Source organism: Chiloscyllium plagiosum, unplaced genomic scaffold (assembly GCF_037043375.1).
Source record: "Chiloscyllium plagiosum isolate Xiang-an unplaced genomic scaffold, Cpla_swu_hap1 HiC_scaffold_40, whole genome shotgun sequence".
Lineage (NCBI taxonomy): Eukaryota > Metazoa > Chordata > Chondrichthyes > Orectolobiformes > Hemiscylliidae > Chiloscyllium > Chiloscyllium plagiosum.
The window spans coordinates 54873223-54896033 of NW_028270178.1; the positions used below are offsets into that span (position 1 = coordinate 54873223).

At 41.0% G+C, this 22811-nt stretch overlaps 1 gene segment (V, D, J or C); it reads right to left on the reverse strand.

Moving 5' to 3' along the window:
- Nucleotides 1-1095: 1095 nt before the first annotated feature.
- LOC122547331 (Ig heavy chain C region, membrane-bound form-like) lies at nt 1096-22191 on the reverse strand. The segment is given in 7 exon segments: nt 1096-1553; nt 1694-1821; nt 4980-5309; nt 5766-6074; nt 8043-8354; nt 11452-11757; nt 22048-22191. Coding segments are annotated over 7 exon segments (1413 nt in total).
- Between the last annotated feature and the right edge of the window lie 620 nt (nt 22192-22811).

Genomic DNA, 22811 nt, shown 5'->3' on the forward strand with positions numbered 1-22811 from the left:
TCAGGGGAACATACAATAGTAAGGGGGTAAACCCAAAGGGGTGCAGGAGCAGAGGATCCCCCGTGTGTCTGTGCACAAATCAGGGAATGTACCATGACACATGGACAGAAGAGCAAATAAACCCTACTTCATCACCCTACGCTGTAGAGAACAAACACACAGCAATTATGTTAAACTGAAATAAAACAGTCTCTTGTCTCACCTGGAATTTTGCATGTAGTTTCAGGTGCCATGTTTTTGAAAAAAATGCAAAGTTATGAGATTGGGTGCGTGACTGATTCACAACACTATTCCCGGGATGATACACCTCACCAACTCTGAGAAATTGAGAATGTTCTCCTCTGCTGGTAGTTTCCAGACTCTGTGACCAGTTGCTGTGATTGGTTCTCAATACCGTCTTGCGTCATATAGACCTCAATGGCTGAATGCCTGATCACAGCGACCTCTGATTTATTATTTTTGAGGGTTGCTGTTCAGTAATATCCCTGTATCAGACAGATCTCAGTCTCATTCCCTGGGATTTGACAGGTGCGGTGTGTCAAGTAGATCCCAGGAATTGTGCTCCATGAGATTAATGTGTGAGAAAAACTCCAGTTCTGAGAATCCGCCCTTGGATTGTGCACGTGTTGTGTCTGAATACCTGACTGAACGTTGACATTTTTGGCTGATGAATGTTTCGTTGGGCGCTTTAGGTGGCGATTTCTGCATTACTAACCCAGGCTGCCCTGATATTGGGAGTACTTTTAGTTTAGACAGTGTAGAGTAAACTTTCAAACTCCGTTGTCTGCCTTTTTTCGGCTTCTGGTGGAACCTATAACATTATCATGAGGTGACCCGAGGCCGTGACCCTTGGTGCATAAGCGGAAATGTTCTCTAATCATTCTGCCTCTGGAGTGTTCCATCAGGCATATCGTGTGAAAGATGTATTTACATTAGTGGGCTGCATGGTAGCGCAGCATTAAACTAAATGGCTGGATAAAATACAATCAAACAGAACAAGTGAAAGTATTTGGCTGGGAAAGGAGTAGGATGTGGGAAAGTGTATTATTACTGACTGGCCTTGAAGAAAGAATTAAGCAAACTCAAGGTTAGTGCATATTCATTCGAGATTTATTAAACATTTCAGAAAGCATTTTTATCCAAAAGATTGATGTAAAAGCTAACAGAAGTGAATATAATGGCTGGATGCCACATTGAGACGAGAACACATGCGCTGTGAGCTGGGAACTTTCTGTACATCAGTAACAGTCACAAGAAAGGGAATACAAAGGCTCATCAGAAAGGGTAGGCAACCATTCTGAGTAAGGAACAAATAAAAACAAAACAAACGGGCTTCAAACAACTGGGAAGCTACAAATTCTTCCAACCACAACCATCTCAAAGATATCAAAGTAAAAAGGAAAATCCATCAATAATTGTCTCAGTTACAGGCTGATAAACTGAAATAATCTCACTGTTAGAGTCAGCAACAGGACAGATTGGAGATTGGGAATTCATAGACCTTGATAAGCAGATCAGGAAAATCAAAGGGGTCCACAAGTCATTCACTTAACCTGGAAAAGAGAGAGAAAGCAATGACGCAGATATTTATGATCAGGGACTTTCAGATATAATGTTTTTTTCAATGGCACACTTAGAGATTTCACAAAACATATTGGGCTGCTTGGCATGAGAAAGATGTGATTATTCTCACCTTCACCAGAGTGACGGCAGCGCTGTAGAAAATACTCAGGAAGAACAAGGTGATGAACGTGGAAGCAGTTGTCCAGATGTTGCTGTTATCATCCTCATAGTCTTCAATCCAAGTGCGATCTATTGAATCTATGAATATAAAGCCGAGAGAACGCATTTAGATTGTTTATTGATCCAGATCGATCTATCTGCATCCAAGTCATGTAATTGGAGACCATTACATCTTCATAAAGCAGTCAGGGATTTCTCAAGTGTGACTCTTATCTGTATCTATTAGTGCATTATTGACTCAGCAAGAAATTACAAATACTAACTGCACATGTTCTTTCTTCATTGTCCATGTCAGAACGTTTTAAATTATTTTTCTTTTCATCTATTATTTAAGGATATTATTATTTGAGGAATGCTTATTACGAATGATGATTTTAATTATATCATTATATTTTAAATATAGGCTGTGACAGCACTTTAGTTGAAAATTGTGGCCATCACTGAATAAAAGTTCAAATGTGATTCTCATCTTTTTGTATTGGTGACCAATTGCTTGGCAAATCATGAATATAATTTTCTTCTTGTATGATTTGTGGCGGCACGGTGGCGCAGTGGTTAGCACTGCTGCCTTACAGCGCCAGAGACCCGGGTTCAATTCCCGCCTCACTGTGTGGAGTTTGCACGTTCTCCCCGTGTCTGCGTGGGTTTCCTCCGGGTGCTCCGGTTTCCTCCCACAGTCCCATGATGTGCAGGTCAGGTGAATTGGCCATACTAAATTGCCCATAGTGTTAGGAAAAGGGTAAATGTAGGGGTATGGGTGGGTTGCGCTTCGGCGGGTCAGTGTGGACTTGTTGGGCCGAATGGCCTGTTTCCACACTGGAATGTAATCTAATCTAATTTAATAAATGACATCACAGTCAGGACATTGCTTCATATTTTAGTTTGTAGGATCTGTACATTTAGGAATAAGTTTTTGTACGTGTGTCCCTTAATTTATTTGATCTACAGCTTGGTGTGTTTGGTTTCCCTTTAATGTTTGTGTATGTGGTTATGAGAGTCTCTTACTTCACTCTAGCCCATGTTGGAGTCTGTGCATGAATAAACATATTCCTGTTCCTTTACTGCTGGTGTGCTCATGTGTTTGTGCACCTAAAGTTTGGTCTTTTCCCAGTGTGTAAGCATCATCATGCCAATATGCCACTTCGTTGCTGCCTATGCTTCTCTTGTAATGTCTTTGTGAGTGTTCACTTTTCATTAGTGCTGTCTAAAATGTGTGATTATGTGTCTGTTTCAGATCCTACCTACACTGGGTTATTTTCATGTTTATGCTTAATAAATGTTAGCATGCAATGTTATGTTTTGATGGATGTTTATATTTATATGATGATGATTGCTTGTGTGGCAATCTTTCCCAAACCATCTCCTGATCAGCTTGTTTGTGCTATTGTTTGTGGATGCTTGCTGATGCTTGTGCCCATTATCCTTATTTAATAAACGCCCCTCTATTTGTTCATCTATGCACTTGTGTGTCTGCATGTGAGACTCTGAATTTGTGTGTGCGTGTGATATTGTATACATGCTGATCAATATGGTTTAAAAATAACTAATTAAGCTGCCTCTGTCATCGTTTGTGATTCTGAAAATGGGAAAATAATGATATTAATGTTTATCTCTGTGCACTTACGTGCCTGTGTGAGTTGAAATGTGGGAGGACATTTTTCGGAATTTGTATCTGTGTGTTCATGTGTGTATGTCTGTACGCATTGTGCTGTATGAATGTATATGTATTCATGCCCATTTGTGTGTTACCGTATGTCTATGTTTCTCATGGTTATGTGTGAGTACTCCTGTTCATTTGTGCAAATGATTTTCTTTCGGTGTATGTGAGTTTTTGTATGAGCTTAGGTGAGTGTTCAAGTACCACTTGCATGTGTGGCTCTGTGCGAGTATGCGTGTGTGACATCTTATCTATATGCACATTTGAGTGTGCACATAAATATGTGTCCTTAGGCGAGAGCTCGTATATGTGTCATTACGTATGTATTTGCGATCATCTCTCTGTATCTGTTCTTATACCAGACTGCAATTTTTATAATTCTAATTTATTGTTTTAATTTTAATGCATTGCCCATAATTAGATTTGACCTTGGTGTTGCAGGAAACATTTCCCATCGTTGTGCAGAGATAAGCATTTTATGAGCAACTCCTCTGTTGCAGTGATAGAACTTCTGTCTCTGAGAGAAAAGGCGTGAGTTCAAATCCCCACTGCCCCAGAGATAACATTTCTGAATATGTTTATTAGAAAATGTCTACTTGTGTTCTGTATGTGAAACAAAATGATATCAGGTATTCGAATACCAGAATTGATCCTATGTGCTCCAGAAAACTGAGACAAAACTATGGAATTCAAACTGGGACGATGCAAACACCAGTTTTGGATTATGGGAATCAATGTTATCATTTGTTAACAGAGCCAAGCGTGTCTAACATGCTTCAAAGGTATTGTTTTGCATGGAAATGTAAAATCTTTGGACAGTAAGCAAGAAGCTGACTGTTGCTGTTCGCAACTGGGTTACATTGCAGAGGACATCCACCATGAAAACACTGGACAGGGAGCAAGAGGACAGACCATTCATCGTTCCCCTCCCCTCTGTTCCACAACAACTTATCTGTTGATTCTCTTTGGTGTGAAAGTGAAGATACATTCTGTCAACTCATGCGCTGGCGCAAGATCCCTGGCAGTTCCCCAGAAACAAAGGTTACATTCAAACTGTTCGGCACTATTTATGATTGGTATGTTCCAATCAAATTTAATTTTAAAGTGTCTTACATTTACATTTCCAATTGGTGCAATTTGGCAGTTTAAAACTGACATGAATTTTGTAAGAATGTCTAATCGGGGGAATCAAAAACACCAAGTTCAAAACTCGTGCCCTACCCTTGACATAAAATGGACATTGTCAGATTTTGTCACAGAGGGATTTAGGGTGGATAAGGTACTTGGTGGAATCCTGCAATGAGTGAGCTTTACTCTATCTCTGACCCAGGGTGTATCTAATCAGGGAACATTAACTGCACAAGACACTTGTTACAGACCTGTTAATAATCCACTTTAACTACACAGATGGAATGTAAGTCAGAGTGAGAAACAACTAATTCAGTATTTAACACACAGCTGGAGGAAAAAAACACTTCATTACTTCTGTTGAATTATTAAATGCAACTTTGAGATTTTTATTGACATGAATTAACTGTGTCCATCAGTGCAAGTGAAATGTTTACAAAACTCGGTTTACCGCTGGATTTATCCACTGTTCTGTTGATGATCTTCAATGGAATCGCTTCATGTCCCACCACACAGGAGTAAGAAGCACCGCTGGCCCACTCCTCCGCTGTAATGGATAACAGGCTGTAGATGAAGAAGGAAGTGTTGTCGCTCTCCGCTATCACCTCGGTGTTCTTGTAGTTACTGGGATTCACCGGCTTGTCATTGTTTGTCCACTTGACGAAGATCTCTCGGGGGGAGAAACCTCTCACTAAACAGGTGAGGGAGAGAAACCTCTGAGCGGAGATTTCTTCTGTTGGTGGCAGGAGGACCGACACTGATGGCTCGAGCGGATTAATCACTGCAGAATATTTGAGACAAATATAAATCAACCAAAAAAATCCTGAACCGATATCACAATTTCGCTAAATATTAAAATACGCCATTTTAAATTTGGGATTTATTCACTTTTGTTTTTTAAAGGAGCAGTATGGTACACATTCTGTTCAGTAAAAAAAAGGAAAGTTTAATGTGAAAGTTGCCTCCATGTTTCCAGCCCACAACAAGGACATTCTGGCCATTTGTCATTGCTGATGGTGACGTCACAACCCAGGCTTCTTCCCACCTTATCTGACTTAATCAGAATACAATATCCTTTGGTCCATCTTTTCCTTAATCAGCTACTTAGCTATCCTGCCTTCAGATGCATCGTTAATGCTCCCAACGGTGTTGGTTCATTTCCAATCAAAGCCTGCCATTGATGTAACTGGATCTGGATTACACATGGGATCCTTTGTGCTTTAATCTCACCGCTCACCTTTCTCCTTGTGGATGGAGTCTCTCAGCGGAGTCGGTAGATTCTGATGGTACACTACACATTCAAAAGTAACGCCACTCAGCCAGGCTTCAGTAGAAATGTCTAATTTGCTGATCACGCTGTCGGGATTCTGTCCAGGCTGCTCAGCAATCTCTGATTTCAGAGGCTTCTTTTCTTGTTTCCAGGTCACGTTGACTCCAGAAGGAAGATTGGACACAACGCAGATTAACGTCACCGTCGCCTCCAGTAAGACTTGTTCGACTGGCGGTGGGAGGATTTTAACGGTGTTAGGGTGGCACTCGGTATCTTCTATGAAACAAAAATCAAAGTCAATGAAAAAAGCCCCTTTCTGATACAAACAGCCAATCTTCAGATTACTCCTTCACAGGGTGAAGACACCACCTTCAAAATGGCAACTCCAACTATTGCTGAAACGATGCTTACTATTGTTGATGTATTTTGATCTGTGAAACATTTGTGATTACCTATAACATACCCTGTGTAATTATTCCGAAAGAACACTGGCTTTGTAACAAGTGAAACCTGTGAAAAAAGTAAAATCATCAAAGATACCATCATGTAACCCCAGGAATTATCTTTCTTTCGGAGTTTGTCTCTCACTTAAGACCATCTATTGATACTTGTGACAAGAGTAATCTGAATATAATGAGTTCATTTCCATGTTCATAACCTTTAGGTGCAAGTGCTGCTGGTCACACTGACTGCCAAATCACATCCCAAATTTTGGACAAATTATAATAAATAATAATTATTCGCTTTGCAGAGTTCTAAAGTGTTACAGGGGGGATGAACAGCCATGGAAATTACGTTCATTATCTTTAACGTGATCAAAAATACTTTGCGTTATTGGTGTGATGTCATCCTCGAATTTATGTCATTGTTCCTCGTGGGCTGAGTTTGGAGTAGATCTGAAAAGAAGACATTGAGTACAGCATTGAATATCGAGAAGGACACACATCTCCTTCAGTCCTTCCCTCCATTCAGTTAGTTCATAACTGGTCTGTACTTTCACTTTATTTACCAAACTGCATTTTTTAATTTCTTCATAGAGCAGGGGAGAGAAAAAAAACAAACAAAAGCGTCTTAAATTAATCTATAAATGCGATGGAAATGTCACTAATTTTATAGACATCCACTACTCACTGTGTAAACATTGCCACCCCAAACCAGGCTAAATCAGCCTGTCTCGAGTTCCTAGTTCATTCATTCCTATTGTAGCATTCTTACCAGACTTTATTCTCCTGCCTCATCCAGTAATTCCGGAGAGCATTTTAAAGAAGCTCAGTGAGATCACGTTTATCCCAGTTCATCAAATGTGATACCCACTTGGTCTGTGGTCTGATCCCATAAATGAAGTTAAAATGCTCAGTACCAGATAACAATCGATGTCGTACAGTGCCCAAGGCCAACAGGTCATTCCTGAGCAGGGAATGAAGCATTGAACGCATTTTGATTTATTTTCAAGTAAGGATCACTGCATATTTTAACCACGTCATTTTGAGACCACAACATCATAAGACAGAGGATCAGAATAAGGCTGTTCGGCCAATCCAGAGATTAGATCAGAATGATGCTGGAAAAGCACAGCAGGTCAGGCAGCATCCGACGAGCAGGAAAATCGACATTTCAGGCTAAAGCCATTCTCCTGCCTTCTCCCCGTACTAAACAAGAGCCGATCTATCTCTGGCTTGAATACACACAATGGCCTGGCCTCCACAGCCCTCTGCAACAACAAGTTCCACAGACTCATCATCCTCTGGCTGAAGAAATTCCTCCACATCTCAGTTCTAAACGGTGCCCCTTTGACCCTGAGACTGTGCCCTTGGGTCCTAGTCTCGCCTACCAGTCAAAACACCTATTCCACATTCACTCGACCTCAGTCTCTCAGTATTTTCTATGTTTCAATCAGATATCTCTCCAATATCCCCCCTCCACCCCAAACCTATCCTCGAAGCGGCTACCAGGCAAGGATTCAGCACTCTGAATGCCTCTCCCAGCATGGTCAGGCAACAAACTATTTAACAAAGCTCACTGTCTATATATCTATCTTCAACAGAGAGGAAACATGCTTTTCTGACTTGCCAAAAGGTTGAATTATGAGCAATGCTAATGTAACACTCAAACTGAAATGAGACACGTGGCATGTTGGGAAACGAGAAGCTGTACAGTGCTGTTTACTACGCCTGATAAGTTAGTGTGTTTGATTCACATCAGAGTTCAGAGTGATTTGTAGCTCTCTCAGTCTGTGTCTCTTACCCTGGAGTGCGGTGATGTTTTTACTTTGAGTGTTCTCTCCATGAGTGACCTGGCAGGTATAGACTGCGCTGTTGTACCATTCACCATAAGGGACCATCAGCCGACTCGTCAACGAGAAGTTCCCGTTCGCCTCACACACGGGAGACGTGAAGAAGCCAGAATCCAAGGGTCGGCCATTTTTCAACCAACTCACGGAGATTGACTTCGGATGGAACTCGATGATTGAACAGACGACGGTTGCAAACTTGCTGCTTGCGATTTCTTCACTGGAGCTCACAGTTAGGAGAAGGGTTGGTGGGAGAGGACCTGTACCTTTAGGAAACACATCACATACATTATCCGACGAATTTCATAACAAATACAATCAGTTCTCATATATCAAGGTTTCTTATGGTTAATGGATACAGGAATCATAATTGTGCAGAGTGCTGGAGAAGCTGGGATCCACACAGAAAGATCAGCAGGACAATGTGAAAGGCTAAAATTATAGGACACAGCAAGGGAGTCAAGGAGGCACAGAAACTATAGGCCGGTAACATCAGAAGGGAGATAGCAACGTTGGATGGGATTCGTTTTAATGACAGAGTCTGATGAACAAGGCAGATTAATTACCGGCATAAATGAGGAAATGACGCAGTTACTATCACGGAGACATATTGAGAGCCGGGCAGGAGTGGCTATTCAATATTCCAGGATTTAGTGCCTTCAGGCGAGATAGGGAAAGATGGAAAAGGATGGGGGCGGGGGTGTGCGGTACAGAATGTTGCTTCTGTCGCAATTCTGACAAGAGTATTGTAGGCTGTAAAGTGAAATGAAATCATGGATACCTCCTTGAACAAAGGCAAATGGACAGTACTTCAAAACCAAAATACAGCAAACATAACTACTGGGAGAGCACGATAGACCTTACTATTGGTCCAAAAGACCAAGTGCAAATACATGGGCAAATTTCAGAGACAGGTAAATTAAATAGGGGAATGAAAAGAGGTTTTTAACTTCCTCAGCATAGGCTTGGATATTCACTTTGTCAAAAATTTAGAGGGAGCACAATTCTGAAAATGCCCCCTGGAGAATATTTGAACAAAGTATGTGTTTAGTACAGTGAATTTTAATCCAGACATTGCAAGAGATGGGTGAACCTGAACTTAACGTTAGGGAATGAAGTCGACCCAGTGGGTAAAACACCAATGGTGGAGCACTTTGCAGACAGTGATCGTAAATCAGTTGGATTTCAGATTGTACTGCAAAGGAATAGAAATTGGCCCAAAGTTCTGAAAAGGGGAAGGACAGTTTTAGTAAGATCAGGTAATGACTTGACCAGAGTGGACTGGAAGCTGACACTTATTGGTAAATCTGAGTCAGAGCAGTGTGACACATTTACGAAAGAGATAGGAAAATCACAGGGAGGACATTTCCCAGGAAGCAACTGCGTGGGACCAAGAATGCAGCGGGCTCTGGACACCAAAGGGCATGGAGGGAGAGATAAAGAGAAACAAGGGAGGCTTCTGGTCTATACTGAAATCTCAAAACAATAGAAACTAATATGGAGTACAGAACGTGCAAGGGGGAGTTTGAAAGACAAAGGAATTAGAAGAGCAAAAGGGACCATGAGAAAATAATAGCAGTCAAAATAAAGGAAAATATTTTTAAAAGTTACAGACTCATTCATAATAAAAGAATTATTCGGGAAACAGTAATGCCCATTAAGTGTTATTATTGGAGTGGAGCTGGAGGATTTGGTTGTGGTCAAAACGAATGTGTTGTGTCAGTGTTCACTAGGAAGAGGGACAATGTGGGGACAGAAATCATGGAGGGGTGTTATGATGTACTTTCAGAAATTAGGACACATGACGTGATGTTCTGTGTTGTCTTGCTGAATGAAAAGTGGTTATATTTCCAGGGCAGATGAAAAGTATACCAAGCGGTTGAGCGATGCAAAGGATGAAATAGTTGGGTCGCTGACAATAATTTAGAATTCCTGTCTGGCCACAGCAGTTGTGCCAAGTGAGTGTAGATCAGCCAACGTTGCATTGTTATGCAGGACGAAGGAAGGGATAAATAATGAAAACATAGATCTGTCAAGCTAGTCTCAGTGGTAAGGAAACTATTGACAAGTGAATTTAGTCTTCATTTGGAAGATAACTCAACAATTTTCAGCACGGTTTTATTGAGAGGAAGTCATGTGTAACAATTTGATAGTAGTTTTCATAGAGATAACTCGATGTCCAGATGATAGCAATAATCAGAGCCAATGGGATCCGAGTTAATTTGACAGATTGGATCAAGAACTGGCTGAGTGATGGGAGCAGGGGTTAATAGTCATTGGGTGTCTGCGTGACTGGAAATCTATGTCTCCTGGTGTTCTGTAGGGATTGGTGTTGATTTCCGTGCTATTTCTCTTACATACCAATGATTGAGACTCAAATTTAGGAGGATTAACCAGTGAATTCACAGATGAAATGAAAACCGTCATGTTGGTAAATCATGAGCATAATGGCTTTAGATTGCAGGAGGATATTAAAGGGTTGGTTGTATGTGAAGAGAAAAGTTGCAAATGGAAATTATTCTGAATAAATGTAAGGCGATGTAATTCGGCAGAAGAATCTGTGAGGTATGACGTTTTGAATGGTGGGACCCTGGAAAGGCCTGAGGATCTTTGGTGCATGTACCCACCGATCCCCTATAGTACTGTGTCGTCTGGATAAAGAGGCTAAGAAAGTGGGAGGATATTTGCTTTTATTAGCCTAGACATTGACAATGAAGAGTGGTGAGATGATACTGGAACTTAATAAAACACTGGTTAGGCCATACTGAAGCGTTGTGTGCATGTTATCGAAGGAATGTGATTGCACTGAAGGCAGTATTGATGAGATTTGCCAGGATCTTGCCTGGGTTGGAGGGTTTTAGTTATGAAACTAGTTTAGATGGACAGGGGTTTTCCTTGGAGCAGAGGAGAATTAGGGAGATGATTATCATGATGTCTAGAATTATTTTAGGCATAGACAGGGTAAACTGGATGAAACCTTTCCCCTTGATGGAGAGATCAATGCCTCAGGGGCACAGGGTGAAGGTAAGGCCAGGAGCTTCCAAATGGATCTCAGGGGAAAACAAAATCAAACAGAGGGTGGTGTTAGCCTGGAGCTCAGCACCTATAAGTCATGTAGAGACTGAGCGCCTCATAATAAATATGAAGTATCCTTGCAAGGGCAAGTCACACAAGGCAATGGATCATGTGCTGGCACATGAGACTGGAATAGTTAGGTGGCTGTTATTGATAGGCGTGAATTGGATGGATCAAAGGGCCTTTTTCCTGTGCTGTATAAGGTGATTCTGTGAAAACGGTTATAAATAATGCCTTATTCATGTTAATCACAGAAAATCTGTTTATCACAGTTCCCACAACACGTACCTGGACATGGCATTACTTTGCTCTTGTGTGTCCCGCTGTGTTGAACCTCACAGGAGATATTGCTGGGGCAATCTACCGCTGACCCGGGCAGGGTTAACTGGCTGCTCAGGGTGTAGGTTCCCTTCTTGTTTCTCACTGATGGGTAAGTCTTCAATCCAGTCGTGATTAGCTCCCCACCTTTCTTCCAGGTTACCTTGGTGACGTCAGGGGAATAGTCCATCGCCAAACAACCAAAGATCACAGAACCGGTGTTGTGCTCCTGACAGGAGGAGACCAGGCCATAAAGCGTGGGAGGAGACGGTGTCTCTACAACAGAATGACCAATTGAGCATGTTAGTTTCTGTTAATTTGACGTTACTCAAATGTATCCTCAGCTGTAAACGTTTGCCAGTATGCTCCCGCTGAAGTCGACAGCATAACTGGGGTTTATTTTTGTTTCCTACCAGTTGCTGATCATGATCATTGGTTCCCTCTTTAGAAACATGCCCTGGACCTTGACCATTGCCATATAATTTAGGAAGAAGAACATCCTGATCCCACCCCAGTAACTGTTTGAAGATCTCACCAACTGACACTTTCACTGGATTGCTGTGAAGAGCAGAGACGTTTCACAAACTACAAACCAAGGAAATGCAGATTCATCGAAATTCTACAGTGTGTGCAAACAGGCCATTTGTCCCAACAAGTCCACACCCACCCTCTGAAAAGTAACGCATCCAGACCCATTCCCCTACCCTATTATGCTACAGTTAACCCTGACTAATGCACCTAAACTCCCAATCACTGAATACAACACTTGCAATTCCCCCAGCTTGTACATCTTTGGAGTGTGGGAGGAAACGCACACAGACATGGGGAGAAAGTGCCAACTCCACACAGACAGTCACCCGAGGCTGGAATGGAACCCGAGTCCCTAGCACTGTGAAGCAGCAGCACTAACCACGGAACCAGCGTGCCACCCCACTCGGTGCCTTGCTGCTGGAAATACCCAACAGCTGGCAGTACCCCCGGAGAGAAGTCAGAGTGAATCATAGAACATAGACCATTACAGCGCAGTACAGGCCCTTCGGCCCTCGATGTTGCGCTGCCCTTTCATACTAATCTGAAGCCCATCCCACCTACACTATCCCATGTACGTCCATATGTTTGTCCAATGATGACTTAAATGTACTTAAACTTGGCGAATCTACTACCGTTGCAGGCAAAGCATTCCATACCCTTATTACTCAATGAGTAAAGAAACTACCTCTGACATCTGCCTTCTACCTATCTCCCCTCACTTTAAAGTTGTGTCCCCTCGTGTTTGCCGTCCCCATACTTGGAAATCAGGCCCAGTGAGCCTTCCTCACTTATCAGTGCAAGGTAGAATGTTCTCTCTGGGAGGAAGGTCACTGCAGCAGCAGCACAGGCAGGAGCTGAGCACTGGGACGGGGAGGATGGCTGTCACGGCTGAACTCATGCCAATTGTCTGGAAGTTGAAACATCTTATTTACAATTATCTGAATTCTGGAGGCCTCTGAAAAATGGAGGACCATTAAGGTTCAGAGACTTTGGAGTGTTCCAGCTGAGTATTTACGTAAATATGATTTGAGAAATGAACAAGTAATCTTTAACTTTAAAAACTATCAAACTGACACACAGTTCACCAGCAAACCTCATCTTTCAAACTAACCACTGCACTTACTCTGTCTAGACCTAAATTCCCACTCACATTGACAAACCCTACCCTGCTATACACCCATTCATGCCCGGAACACACAACCCCTATCACACGAAACACATCAAAGGCAATCCATATTGGTAGTGTAGCTGAGCAGAGAGATCTCGGTGTCCATGTACATAGATCCCTAAAAGTTGCCAGTCAGTTTGATAGAGTTGTTAAGAAGACATACTTTGTATTGGCTTTCATCGATAGAGGGACTGAGTTTCAGAACCACGAGGTTAGGCTGCGGCTGTACAAAATTCTGGTGTGGCCGCACTTGGGAGTATTGTGGACTGTTCTGGTCACCACATTATAGGGAGAATGTGGAAGCTTTGGAAGAGTTCAGAGGAGGTTTACCAGGATGTTGTTTGGTATGGTGGGAAGGTTTAATTAGGAAAGGATGAGGGTCTTGAGGCTGATTTTATTTGAGAGAAGAAGGTTGAGAGGTTACTTAATTGAGACATAAAAGATAAACAGAGGGTGGACAGTGAAAGTCTTTTTCCTTGAATAGTGATGGCGAGCAGGAGAGGACATAGATGACAGATGTCAGAGGTTGTTTCTTTACTCAGAGAGTAGTAGGGCCATGGAACGCACTGCCTGCAACAATAGTACACTCGCCAACTTTAAGGGCATTTAAGAGGTCATTGGATAAACATATGGATGTAAATGGAATCGCGTAGGATAGATAGGCTTCAGATTGGTACCACAGGCCAGCGCAACATCGAGGGCTGAAGGGCCTGTACTGCACCGTAATGTTCTATATTCTATATTCCAGATGGACATATGATCTCAATTCCTTTCACTCATTTACACTCCTGCCGCCCTGCACCTGGCCCATGGTGAATCTGGCCCTGACTGGATCTGGCACCATCATTTTCACAACCTCGGACAAAAGCCCACTACCCAAGACATGACCTCAGCCCTTGATCACTGACCTCTCACCTTACCCAAGTCAACCTGTGCACATTGCATCCCAGCTCCTTTCGCATCTGTCCTTTACCACCTACCATTTTGCCAGACTCCGAGCTTTGCATTTTGACAACACGTCCCCCTATCACTTCATTACAGTGACCTTCCATCCCCGAAACATCCTGGCACTCTGCCCACCTCTACACTAACCAGCCTGGCATCCTGCCCACCTCTGCACTAACCAGCCCGGCACATTGCCCACCTCTACACTAACCAGCCTGGCATTCTGCTCACCTCTCCATAAACCAGCCTGGCAAAGACAGACCTCCTGCATTTCAGCTCAAACTACCCCTCACCTATCAAGCACAATTCGACCAAATTATCCTGTGACCATTACCATTTACCTTGATGCCACCTTGCCAGACAGAGTGCATGCCAGTTTACCCAGCAGCCAGCCAACACCTCACAGCCTACCAGCCCAAACTCTCCCACATGCCCAATCTAGCCCCTCACTTGCTCACCACCTTCCAACTTTGAGCCTACTCCACCATAAAGTCAGTGAGTCATAAAGTCGCACAGCACAGAAACAGTTCCTTTGGTCCAGCTCATCCATGCTGACCAGAGTTCCCAAATTAAACTAATTCCACTTGCCTGCCTTTGGCACATATCCATCCAGACCTATCCAGTTCCTGGAGCTGTTCAAATGTCTTCTAAATGTTGGACCTATCTCTGCATTTACCACTTCCTCTGGCAGTTCATTCCAATGTTTTGGACAGTTACAACATGAAGCCCCAACTCCTGCACTCAGTGCTCTGACCAATGAAGGTACATGTGCCAAACGCCTTCAACACACTAGCTACTTGAGACAACGCTTTCAAGAATCTTTGAGTCTGAACCCTCAGGGTCCTCAGTGTTCAATATCACTACCCAGTGCCTTACCATGAACTCTGTAAGACTCTATGAGTCTGGACCCTCAGGGCCCTGTGTTCAACATCACTATCCAGTGCCCTACCATTAACTCTGTAAGTTGTGACCTGATTTGTCTTCTCAAAAAGCAACACGTCGTATTCATTTAAATTACACTCAATCTGCCACTCCTCAGCCCATTGGCCCAGCTGATCAAGATCTCATTGTACGTTTAGATAACTTTCACTGCCAATTATACCACCAATGTTGGTGTTACGTGCAAACTTACAAACCATGTCCCATTCAATGTTTTCATGGCTTTCAACCAATATTGTACCCTGTTTGCCTTTCTCCCACATATCCGGAGCATTTTTTTAAGGATTGAGGGAATCTATCTCCTTATTGAAATCATTTAATGTTTTGTCCTCAATCAATTTCTGTGGTGGAGAATTCCAAAGGTTCACCATTCTTTTGCTGAACAGTAAACAATCAGGTTCAATGTTATCGGTGTGTTGGGAAGACTAGTGAGCAGCAAGAATAATGATGATCCCATGAATGGAATAGCATTCTAGAGGGGCCGAGGGGCCTTCTTCAGCTTCCAGTTTGCATGCTGACATGTCCCTTCAGCAGCATGTTCCAAAGCTGTGATCCTTGAGGATAAGGGCGCACATGCATGTAAATGCTTCACCTGAAAGCTCTCCTCCAAATTAGACTTCAACTTGACTCTCAACTATTTCTCTGCCCGTTTCCTCTTCCTCAATCACAGCCATGGGACTCACTTCCTAACAGCGCTGTGAATGTGCTAATACCACACAAACTTCAGCAATTCAAATAGACTGATGATAACTGGTTTCTCAAGGCGATATAAAAAGTCTGACACTTCCACACCTGTCTAGAGATTCAAACAACCACTGGAAGAATTGAAAATTATTTGAGGCACTTGTGTGTCTGCACAAGATGACGTGGTTTCCTTTTGTGTGATTTGACTGTGTTTTCACTGAATGAACAGAGCTATTTCTTAATCATACAATAGGAAGGAAGCTTCCCGCATTTTTAGCAAGGCAATCACACATTATATTTCTTTATTCCAGGGAGATACAGTGTTAAATTAATGAAATATGATGATTGGGATGTTTCAATTGGAAATTGTCAGAGATTTAAAGTTTACTTTCATGAGCAATTAATTCCGGCCTCATTGTGTCACAGTACTCACAGGAATGTCTTTCAGAAATGGTGTCTCCCTTTGTTACGGGCAGTGGAATCAGTAAATCTGGGATAGTTTTTGCTTGTTAATAAAAGGTGTTGAAGAGTTTTAGCCAAAGGGAGACCTGTGGATTTAGCTCACAGATGCTCCATGATCTAAGTAAGTGGTGGAACAGCTCGAGGGGCTGAGTGCCCTCCTCTTGCTCCGACCTTCCTATCATTGTGTCATTCATTAAGCTAGCACTGGCGGTGAACACTTTTTATTAAAATATTTCAACAAATTAATTGTTTCACACATGCTTTCGAAAAAACCTCCTGTTGATTATTTGGAACGGGATCATTGACATTCTCTATCTGAGTGATCAAAATAACTTCCACCCAATTACAGCAGCCACTGCGCTCTGGAGTGTGTTGTTACTTCATCATAGTTTCTTGTGAAACTACAGCTCGAGATCAGGGCGCTCAAATTCAATGATTCTCTGATATTTAATATCTATGAACATTCGCAATTTGTTCAAATGCATCTTTTCTCTGAAGAACGTGTTTCATCGAACACAACTTTTTTCAATGAAACAACAAACTTTAAATGCTAGAAAACCAAAATAAAGACAGAAATTTCTGAAGAAACTCAGCAGGTCTAGCAGCTCCTGGGGAGAGAAGGCAAGGTTAAACTTTCGCATCCAGAGACCCCCGCCCCCCCCTCTTCACCAAATTGTTTTCATGTTTTTGGCACAAGAGCTCACACCTGTTGAGATAAACAGTGATTACGTCGGCTTGACTCCTGTTGGAAAAATAATTCTTAGCAGAGGTACTGGATGGTCTGAGATAGCAATTGAAGACCAATTGAAAAGCTATCACCATCTGCAGCAAGTGTTGGATTTAGCGGAACTCCCAGCGTACTGAACAATCAAATTCAGCTCCAGCACTGGTTTAATATAAAGTAAACCAGCCTAAGCCTAATCTCATCAAATATGCTTCGAAAATGATTCATTCTGTATTAGTTATAAATTTTATTGTTAGAACAGCAAATCAAAAGCTGGGATTTCTTTGAGCACTTACTCCATTAACCCCATCTAGCGATGCTCAAAAGCTTGTGAACAAATATTGATCTGGAAAAAGCTGCTAACCACCAAATTTCTGTTTAATATCTAAGAGACATAAGTCAGGACTGCGATTGAATAGATTTCATTGGCCTCTGTGAGTGGAATTCCAACAAACACCCAGACATGTCAATCTGCTTTCTTGCACTGAAGTAACCTGATAAGAGATTGTGTTACATACCTCTCTAACAGGTTGTAAGTGAACACAGGCCACCTGGCACAGAATCAGGGACACTACTACAACATCACAACAGACCTGAACACAATGAGCTTGACACTATCACGGAGAGCACAGCCCACATGTTTTGACAATACATAAACCATGTTAGTTATTATCACCTTCCAACAACCAGGGATTGTTCCAGAATTTTTGTACAATGAAAGTAACATTTCAACATTTATCCAAGAATGCTTTGACAGCAGCTCCAAATTGTTCAAACTCTATGGGAACTACAGAGGAATAAATCTAGGAATTGCATTGCCATCAATTCACTGTCACTGGATTCCAACCTAGAACTCCCTTCCTCTTTCCCCTGTGAATGTTGCTGCACCAGACGGTCGACTTAGTTTGGAAAAGATTAAAATGTTTTGAAGTGTAATATGACCGTTGCCAGTGACATTAAAAGCTGATAATAGGTTTTCAAATAATAAGATGCAAAAAAATTCTGATTCTACATTGTGCCATGGAACATGTCCTGCATAACTGAGGCACAAAGAAAATATACAGCATATTTCCCTCTGCCTCACTCAATCAAATATCTCTTGTTGCCAACAACCAATTTCAAAACTCTTGCTATCTGCCTTTTGTTCCTGAAACGTTCGTTCTGATTGGAACAACTTAGTCAGGGCTCTCAATTCTGGGGCACCTAATCGAATATTGTATTTCTGGCAGATAAAAGTGGTTTTGAAGCGCGAGATGAAATTGAACTGTCTGAGATTCAGGTATCCGAACTGGACAATTTACAAATGGTCAGGACCATTGAGAAGTTAGTCAGACATAGCACTGAAACAAACTGCACAACAGACTTAATCCTAGAGGATACATTGCTCAACTCCTCACGTCAAATATATTCACTGTAATTGAACATTCATCAGAGGAACTAACCAGAGGATTAATGTGAACAAGTATGTGTTCACAATGAACATAAATAACCACTGAGTTAATAAACTTAATAAGTCATTGTATTTAACAAAATTATTGAGGTGGGAAATATCGCCAATTAAAGCACAGATCCTGAGGAAATGGATTATTCTCTAAATTATTTTTACATATTCGGAAAACGTTCCTTGAACTGTGGAGATTTTGCATGCACTGCATCAAGTCAATACTGCATTCCAGTGTGGAAAGCATTTCTGTTGAAGGAATTAGGGCAAGGTCATTTTCTTGTTAACTGTTTTTAATGAACGAAAATGTTTAAAAAGGTATGAATAGAAAACATGCTTCTGTCTGGAGTTGCCCGCTTTAGCGGATGTCTAAGTAAATGTGGGCACTGCTGCCTCACAGATCCAGGTACCCAGGCTCGGTTACAGCCTCGGGTGTCTGCCTATGTGGAGTTTACACAATCTCCCCTGTGTCTGTGTGGGTTTCCTCCCACAATCCAAAGATGTGCATGTCAGGTGAACTGGTCATGCTGTATCGTCCATCGTGTTAGGTGCATTAGTCAGGAGTAAATATAGGGCAGGGGAATGGGTCTGGGTGGGTTACTCTTCAGAGGGTCAGTGTGGACTTGTTGGACCAAAAAGCCCGATACATACTGCAGGAAATCTAATCTAAATGATTGTCACACTTAACTAATGTGAGCAGATTCCTTCCGATCGCTACATTGCAACAAATCGGTCAAGTATATTAATTAAAATAAATATTACTCTCTTTTCGGTGTCTGAATAAACAATGTGCTCTGTTATCCTCTAGTTTATGTCTTCTGCAAATTTGTGAACTCTGCATCCGTCTGAACACATCGATGTAAAATGAATTCTCTGCGTTTGCAGCAAGCACTCCCATGGTTTAAAAAGTAGGGTTCCTACAATATAGAAACAGGCCATTTGGCCCAACAATTCCACACTGACCCTCTGAACAGTAAGTAGCCCACCCAGACCCATTCCCCCTAATTTATATTTACCCCTGACTAATGCACCCTAACCTACACATCCCTGAACACTGTGTGCAATTTAGCAGAGCCAGTCACCTGACCTGCACATCTTTTGGACTGTGGGAGGAAACCAGAGCGCCCGAAGGAAACCCACGCAGACACAGGGAGAATGTGCAAACTCCACACAGGCAGTCACCCTAGGGTGGAATCGAATTTGGGACTCTGGCACTGTGAGGCAGCAGTGCCAACCACTGAGACACCATGCTGCCCTGTGAGTTCATGAGTGGATTATTTTAATTAATTCGAAATTTGGCTTTGGTCACATAATTCACTATAGCAGTTGTTTCGAAATAATGACTCCTCAGTTGATATTTTGTTGGAAAATGTAACTATTTATTTAAAATGCACAGATTGGGAACACCTAAAGCACTGTGCAGATTAAATAATTCAGTTAATGTTTTATTTTATTCTGTAAATCCAGTTTAATCAGGGACATAACAATTAATTAACTCAAGTTACGTGTGAAACTGATCAAAGCAGTGACACTGATCTGTTCTTCATAGAATTGAGCAGAATTTCCAAATGGTCTTTGCCAATGATCTTTTCCAGCCAGAAAAATATGTATGTAGTGTACAGCGGAATTGAAAGGTGTTTCTTGATCAATTATAACACAGTCATGGCATTTTTGCTCAAGAGCAAGAACTATTAGAACATTAGACTTTTGAAATTCTATTTATATTTCTATATGACTTGTAAACTGTTTAAAGACAGACCTTATGATTGAACTAGATAGTGGAGTTCTGAATGTGGATTGTAAAGCATGGATTAGATTAATCCTTAATTATTACTTTTAAGTAAAAATGGCGCCCAAAGGTATCTGTTTTCCCTTCATTTCTAAAACCTTTGCGATTTGTCTTTCACTTAATAATAGGCTTTATGAAATTTCACCTCGCATGCTGATCGCATTGAATGAGGAACCTGGAGCGGTTCACTGTCACCAACCGTGTTAACATTGCAAAAACAATGTAGAAACCAGAAACGGTTTCCCAAATATAACACATTTAATGTTACCCAAGCACAGTCCCTCCTCAACAGATCAACGATCACCAGATAACAACACGGTGTGTTTGCAGCAGAACTAGCTCTGCAAACATTTTCAACAGAACCAAGAACATGATGTAACCTCACAAAAAAAAAAACAAATTGAAGTCTAACAAACCTGCTCAGAATCCAGCAAACTAATGATTAAATTGAATAGAAATAACAAGTCATAACAGCAGCCTTGTTTGTGAGGGGACTTAACACTTAAAGCTGTAACGTTTCTGGCAACAGTTCAATTTATTTCCAACCTGTACATCCTTCCTGATCGTGTCAATCTTGTGCAGCGCACAGTCGAGCGGTTGAAAGCATATATTGATTAATCACTTCATGGTCAAAACAAAATTACTGAATGGACAAATATTACCACATTATAATTTTAAGTTAGTTTCAATTACATAATCTGACCAATTCTGCAGTTTCAGATTTTAGTCCCAAATTTTATTTTGATTGAGGCTACTCAAAACAAAATTCAGTTAGTTTACAATTAGAACTGAGTTTTTTTTAAAAAGTCAATGCATTAAAAACTCGTTTTTTTCATTTCTCACACTTCCGGGTTTCTGCCTTAAGTTGTTTTTCAGACCGTTACAAATGGATGTAATGTTTTCAATCAAGCAGAGAAAAATGTGTCATATAAGTTTAACAAATGCAGAAATGATTCATGAAAAACCAAAGAACTTCACAAATATTGGTAATGAAAAGTAATCCAAAGAGTCAATCTCCTCACCAGAGAGAAAACACCGATTACAGAAAGCATAAAAACGCTGATCAATTTCACAAACTGAATAAGATCCAATCAACTCAATTCAACAGAATCAAGGAAAATAAAATCAGAATCCAATCAACTCAAAACAACAGATTTGAATGAAACATAATCAGAATCCAAACAATTCAATTCAACAGAATCAAATAAACAATTTCAAAAGCCAATCAACACAATTCAACAAAACCAAGTAAAACCAAAGTCAGAATCCAATCAACACAGTTCAAACCGAATCAACTAAAACAAAACCAAAATCCAATCAACTCAATTCAACAGAATCAAGTAAAACAAACTCAGAATCTAATCAACAGAATGCAATATAGCACCGCAAGAAAATTTTATGACAGTTTCTAACCTGCTTGTCATCAACTAATTAACAAAATAAATGCGAAAATATAATCAGGGTAAGAACATATATTCAAGAAATTAATAATGATATTTTAGCATATTTTAATCATGTTTAGTAATGTCTCGAACATCTTTGATTTCTTAGCGTTTGTTGTTGATAATAAAACTCACAGTCAGGGTGTCACTGACATTAACCATTATTTATAGCTGACTGATTAAGAGACATTAGGTGTTTCAAGTAACCCAGCCACACAGAATGCCCATCTGATCACAAAAAGAGATACACCGAGTAACTGACTCCATCATCCCCATTGTAACTATTTGCTGAGCCTTAACTGAAGTCTGTAATGAGTCTGAACAAAAATCAATCCGAACCAAACCAAACTCAGCACAGAATCTGAGTTTCATTTAATTCAGAAATTAGTCACATGAATAGAAAGTTTTTAAAAAGTCACTAAGAAAGTTCAAGGGTCTTACCTGAAGTCACTGTCACCATGGTCCCTTGGCCCCAGTAATCAAGATCGTCACAGTGTTACATTCTCTGGACTGGGTCACACAATAACTAGCTCCGTATAAAACAAATCAAAAATCTGCTATCGTTTTAAATTTTCAGAACCACAGACAAAATAAAGTCACGATAAATCTTCATCACATAATTGTGCTAGTGAATTCTGAACATTCTTGATTAATGTTAATACTGTTTTATACTTCACAGAGTAACACATGAGCTCAAAATCCCCAACTGGTGTATCAATAATTACCCAACACTTTTACAAATTAAATAGTGATACTGGCATTAAACCGCACAGAACTAATACTGCACTGCAAGTTAAGACGGTTTGTAGAAGTAAACACTGACTAGTTTCAAACAATGGAGGCTGTATAGGTTTTTGTATTGGTCATAATTGCAGTGTCACTCCAGCTATATCACTGTGAGACACGTTGTGTCAAATACTATGACAGACTGTAAACTGTAAAATGCAGAGAATTTCTTCACTTCCTAGAAAGCAGTGATTCAGACTCCTCTAAATATGATTCAGTGTGTTATTTCAGCTTTTACGATCCATTGTATTTTGAAAGCTTGGAATACTTTTCCAGGTTTGGTCTGCATTTAACTTGACAATCAACACGAAGAAGGTAGAAAAAATTATACATTTGTACAAACTAGCACTGCTGGATTGCGTTCAAATTGCATCTCACATTATTTCTCGCTCCTGCCATGGTAGAAATCACCAATTTGA